Source organism: Rhinolophus ferrumequinum, chromosome 24, assembly GCF_004115265.2.
Source record: "Rhinolophus ferrumequinum isolate MPI-CBG mRhiFer1 chromosome 24, mRhiFer1_v1.p, whole genome shotgun sequence".
Lineage (NCBI taxonomy): Eukaryota > Metazoa > Chordata > Mammalia > Chiroptera > Rhinolophidae > Rhinolophus > Rhinolophus ferrumequinum.
Window position 1 is genome coordinate 27,578,549 of NC_046307.1, and position 6,000 is coordinate 27,584,548.

At 47.8% G+C, this 6,000-nt stretch overlaps 1 protein-coding gene across 3 annotated transcripts in view; it reads left to right on the forward strand.

Annotated features, from left to right (window-relative positions):
* The window catches only part of CYFIP2 (cytoplasmic FMR1 interacting protein 2), a 111,893-nt gene extending 106,279 nt beyond the window's left edge, over positions 1 to 5,614 (forward strand). For 2 of the 3 annotated variants that reach the window (XM_033095868.1, XM_033095870.1), the window contains 3 exons: positions 1,077 to 1,315; positions 2,855 to 3,002; positions 5,218 to 5,614. In XM_033095868.1, the coding sequence (XP_032951759.1) occupies positions 1,077 to 1,315; positions 2,855 to 3,002; positions 5,218 to 5,385 (555 nt within the window). In that variant the 3' untranslated portion in view covers positions 5,386 to 5,614. The remainder of the gene's footprint in view (positions 1 to 1,076; positions 1,316 to 2,854; positions 3,003 to 5,217) is intronic. The other variant, XM_033095869.1, reaches the window with a different exon arrangement.
* Positions 5,615 to 6,000: the final 386 nt, after the last annotated feature.

Below are 6,000 nucleotides of genomic sequence, written 5' to 3' on the forward strand. Positions count from 1 at the left end.
TGGACCTCTGTGTCTGAGAAGCCAGCCCTCTTTTGCTTTGTCTCTAGCTTTGGAGACCTTACTTTGACCTTAGATTTTAATATCTGTCTATCTTACTTTGCACATGGCTTTTGAGATCTCTATTCCTAGATATTTTTACTCATAACGCAGACGGTAATATATTTTGATGTATTGGTCTAGCCAGCCGATTACTGAGATGCAATAACCAGAAGGCAGATGAGGAGCCAGTTTAAATTATTAATAAAGATCATTTACAGCGGTCAGAGGACTTCTAATTGGGGGACATAATTCTGTAAAATCAGTGCCAAATTTTAAAAGAGTAACATATGCTCGTTGTAACACCATTCAACTGTATAGAAGTAGTTAAAGTAAAAAGTGCAAATCTCACCCACTTCTCCAAGCTCATCTCCCACAACTGATTTAATCCTTCTAAAATGTTTTACACACACCCCCACATCTAGTGTGTGTGCCTATCTGCGGGATTGTGTGTTGTTGGTGTCTTTTAATAGGATGGTAGTATACATCCTTTTCTGCAACTTGCTCTTTTCACTTAACAATTAAAAAAACCACTGATCCAACTACCAGAATTTAGGTCCCTGCTTTACCTCTCATGGGCTGTCTCTCTGGACGTCAGTTTTTTTATCTGTAAAATGGGGATAATGTCACCTCCTTCATGGGATTGCTGTGAGGAATAAATACTTATCAAGTGCTTAGAATAGGACCTGGTGTGTTACACACACTCAGTGAGTGTGAGCCAGTAGAAGTAATAGAGTATACTAGCAATAGTATCATCTCAGTTTTTTCAATGGCTACAAAGCATTTCATTCATTTTATGGGTAAATCAAAAAAAATTTTAAACTATTCCTCTATCAATGGCTCTTGGATTTTACCTACCATAAGACTTTCCTGCTTTTGCACTCAGGTTTGTAAAGTTAGTGCCCTACTCCGGGCATGATATCCGTTCTGGCGAATGACTTCCACATGCAGCCAGCTCCAGGGTTTAGGAATCTCTGGTGAGAGGTGGAAGAGGAGGTCAGAGATGTAGATAGAAGGTTTATATACCCTTCCATTCCCAGCAAATCGCCATCGCTCGGGAGGGTGACCTGCTGACCAAGGAGCGTCTGTGCTGCGGCCTGTCCATGTTTGAGGTCATTCTGACCCGCATTCGAAGCTACCTGCAGGACCCCATCTGGAGGGGCCCACCACCCACCAACGGCGTCATGCACGTTGACGAGTGTGTGGAATTCCACCGGCTGTGGAGTGCCATGCAGTTCGTCTACTGCATTCCCGTGGGGACCAACGAGTTCACAGCTGAGTGAGTACCCCTAGGGAAGATACCCCCAACCTGCTTGTTTCCCCCAAGAGGCATCAGGCTACCAGAGCCAACCAGAAAGATGGACGGGGGGGGGGGGTGGTCTGACAACTGTTTATTGAGCACACATACGATGTGCCAGTTGCTGTGTTAGGCGCTGGACATACGCTAATGCTGAACAAAACGTGACGGTTCCTGGGCTCCTGGGGATTACAGGGCCTATGGAGAGATGTCAGGCACACCGAATGAGGCAGCGTTGCAGCAAGGCCAGGAAGGGGGACGGATGCCTGAGAAGAGAGAGGAATAGTGTATCGGAATTGAATGTACACACCAGAACTGAGCCTTGAACATTGCTGGCATTCAAATCTGAGAGGGGAGAAGGGACCGTCCCGGGAAAGGCAGCAAGTGGTGGGAGGCAGAGATGAAGCGTGTGTGTGTGAGTGTGCACCCTGGGGACATGGGACGTCTCGCGACCTTTGAATGGGCAGCAGGGAGCTCTGGCGAAGGTTTGGCATGAAGAACCTCACTGCCCACCTCACGTCCCCACGAAAGGGCAGGGTTCGTAGAACAGAGAACGCCTTCCTGGCAGAGGTCAGGCCCTAACTCGCGCGCGGTAGCCTGGCTCAGGAGACGCCTGCTCCTGAAAAATGGGGGGGCTTTCAGAGTAACCCAAGACTGTCCCCAGAGGAGACAAAAGCAGAGCCCAGGTCTCTCTCCACTCACCCAGCTACACATCCAGAGCAGAGTAGTGAGGAAGGCAGACAAGCCTGTCCTCAAGGAGCCAGAGCTCTAGAGACCGAGCGCGTGAGGGCCACAGAGGGCTTCCCGAGGAAGGGGTGTTAGCACTGGATGGGGAAGGCCGTTCCCAGCCACTGGTGGGCCTGGACTTTGCAATGGGGAAGCAGGGAACCTGCCCAGTTTGAGCTGCGACTGCTATTTGAGGACGAGGAAGTAAGCAGAGATGACCCCACAGCCACCCAGACTTCCCCAGTTGCTGTTGAGAGTTGTAGGTGGGAGGGGGTACGCAGGCTGAGCTTTACCAGCCCCGAGAGTTCCCAGCCCCTGCCCTGCACCAGCAGCCTCTGTTTTTGTGCCCACTGTGCCCCGTTCCTGCCTGCTCAGCCTCCTCTGGCCAGCTGGTCTCCTGGTTTGAACGGGCCCTTCTCCTCACAGGTGTTCCCTGACTCCTTTATGGAGCCAGAACTGATTCTTCTTTGACTTGCCTGAAACAATCAGCTATGTAAATCTCAAGGACTGGTTGAAAGTCTTCTTTCAAATTTGTCTTCTTCAGATGTCATTTTTTCTTACCTCAGTGGGGCAGCAGGCTAACAGCTTTCTGTGGTTAGAAAGGCTTGTAATATAACCACAGTCCCTGGAACAAACAAATCCATGCTCGCAGCTTTCCTTGTACCCATTTTACAGATTAAGAGAATTGGTCCAGAGACGGGCCTGCTCACTAGCTGTACTCCTGGTCCAAGATGAGGACCCCTTCCTGTTCCCTCCCCTGCCTCTCACTCCACTGCCGCCTCTCCCTGCTTCCAGGCAATGTTTTGGTGATGGCCTGAACTGGGCTGGCTGCTCCATCATCGTCCTGCTGGGCCAACAGCGTCGCTTCGACCTGTTCGACTTCTGTTACCACCTGCTGAAAGTACAGAGGCAGGACGGGAAGGATGAAATCATTAAGAATGTGGTAAGCGGCTCATGGCTGGGGCTTGGGTGATGGGGCCAGGCCTGACAAGCAGGCTTTCATTTGAAAAGGCGGGTGAGCTGCTTCAGGAGCCAACTCCCCACACTGCAGGAAGGTACAAAGACACTCAGCAGCTGGGGACCTCCTCGTAGGAAACCATGAGTCACTTGCTCAGAACACACTGGGATGAATCAGGTCACCCCGCAGGGCAGGGCCAGGCTCCAGACCTAAAATACACCTTCCCTGTGCCAGGCAGACTCTGCTGAGGCTGGGTCCTCATATCACAAACTTTCACTGAACACGAGAGTTGTGCAGGCACGGGTGTGGGGTAAGCAGGGCTGCTGTGGGGGCACCGAGAAGGGCTGTCTCAGCCAGGCGGAGGGACAGGGAAGGGTTGGCCCTAGGGGGCTTCCCATAGAGGTGAGGCTTGGGCTAAGTCCAACGACCAGCAGCAAATAGCCAGGCAGAAAGTGGGTGCAGGGTGGGGAGGATATCTCAGATAGAGGGAACAGCTGGAGCAAAGACTCAGGGGCATGGAGATGTACGGCTGGAACAAGGGGTGGGTCTCCGGGACCAGCTGAGAGAAGGGGGCAAGAGCCACCTCATCAAGGCGGTTTTTGCCATTGGGGTAGAATATACATAACATAAAATATACTGTTCTGACCATTTTTCAGTGTCTAGTGGAGTGTATTAGATGCACTCACATTGTTGTGCAACCATCCATCTCCAGAATGTCAGCTTCTCAAACTGAAACTCTATGTCCTGTAAACACTAACTCCCTGTTTTCCCCTCCCTCGAGCGTCTTGTAACCACCTTTCCACTTTCTGTCCTTGTGAATTGGCCTTCTCTAGGTGCTTCATACAGAGGAAATCCTCACTTAGCATGATGTGTTCAAGGTTTACCATGTTTTAGTGTATGTCAGAATTTCCTTCCTTTTTAAGGTTGAATAATATTCCATAGTATGTGTGTACCACATTTTGTTTATCCATTCATCCATCGATAAACATTTGAGTTGCTTCCACCTTTTGGCTACTGTGAATAATTCTGCTATGATCATGAGTGTACAAATATCTGCTCAAGTCCTTGCTTTCGTTTCTTTTGGCTATATACTTCTAAGTGGCATTGCTGGATTATATGGTAATTCTACTTTCAATTTTTGAGGAATCGCCATACTATTTTCCATAGTGGCTACAATTTTATATTTCCACTAGCAATGCATGAGAGTTCCAGTTTCTCCACATTCTTCCCAACACTTGTTATTTTCTGGGGGTCTTTGGTAATAGCCACTCTAGTGGATACAAAGTGGTATCTCATTGTGGTTTTAATTCCCATTTCCCTAATGATTAGTGATGTTGAGTGGTTTTTCATGTGCTTGTTGGCTATTTGTTTATCCTCTTTGGAGAACTGTTTATTCAAATCCTTTGCTCACTTTTTAATTGGGTTGTTTGTTTTTTATTATTGTTGAATTGTAAGAGTTCTTTATATTTTCTGGATATTAATGCCTTATCAGATACATGATTTGTAAATATTTTCTCCCATTTCATGGGTTGCCCTTTCATTCTGTTGACAGTGTCCTTAGATGCATAAGTTTTTTTTTGTTTTTTTTAGATGCATAAGTTTTTAATTTTGATATAGTTCAGTTTATTTTTTCCAGTTTATTACCTGTCCTTTTGGTGTCTCATCCAAGAAATCATTGCCAAATTCAACGTCATGAAGCTTTTTCTCTTAGATTTTTTCTAAGAGTTTTATAGTTTTCTCTCTTATGTGTAGGTCTTTAATCCATTGTGAACTAATTTTTTATATAGGGTGTAAGGTAAGGATCCAACTTTTGCATGTGCATATCCAGTTTTCCCAGCACCATCTTTTCTCCATTGAATGGTCTTGGCACCCTTGTCAGAAATCATTTGACCATATATGGAAGAGTTTATTTCTGGGGTGTCTATTCCATTGGTCTATATGTCTGTCTTCATGCCAGTACCATACTGTTTTGATGACTGTAGTCTTGTAATAAGTTTTGAAACTCACAAAGGATTTTACAGCCAAGTAACGTTTGATTTCCAAGCTGTTGGAACCCACAGAAGGCCTTTAAATAAAAGAGTCACATGATCATTAAAGCATCGGGACCCTGCACCCCAACCTCACCGAATTCCTCTTGCTCCCCCTTTATTTCTGTATCCTCTCTTCCTACCCCTAACCTACATGGCCCTGTCCTTTGCAGCCCCTGAAGAAAATGGCAGACAGAATCAGGAAGTACCAGATCTTGAACAATGAGGTTTTTGCCATCCTGAACAAGTACATGAAGTCCGTAGAGACAGACAGTTCCACCGTGGAGCACGTGCGCTGCTTCCAACCACCCATCCACCAGTCCCTGGCCACCACCTGCTAGGCCGACGGTCCTGCAAACCCTCAACCTGGGGGAGGAGAAGCAGCAGGAGAGAGAAAGCCACAGCCACAGCCCTGCAACAGGGTCCAACTGGACAGTGTATGGGATGGACCTGGAAGCAAATAAGCACCTCCCCAAACACATCGACACCTCCCGAGGGCTGGGCCTGTGCATGCTTTCCCATGACATCTCCATGGTTGTTTTTCTGTAGTGTAAATGAAAACAAAAAAACGAAAAACAGGGCAGTATGTGCTTTTTTTCCTTTTTTCCCTCAGCTGTGTTAAGAGCCCTAGTTACACCCTTTCTCCATCTCACGACCCCAACCCTCATTGGTGGTTGCTTCCCAAAACCTCCTCCCAAGACACCTCCTGCCTAGCACCCACGTGCGACCTCAGAACTGAAGTTCAGAGATCGGGAAGCGAGTGTAGCCGTGCCCCAACATGTCAGCCTGGCCTGCCGGGCATGCTCCACTTGCTGGCTTCTTCGCCTCCTCGGGCTCCCTTCCCCCATTCTCCCAGGTGATATCTCCTGCTCTGGATGCCAGGGATTCTACCTCCAAGAGTACTCCTGGACCAGGTGCTGAAAGCCACGGTGAATGGAGGACAGTTTCCTGGTATT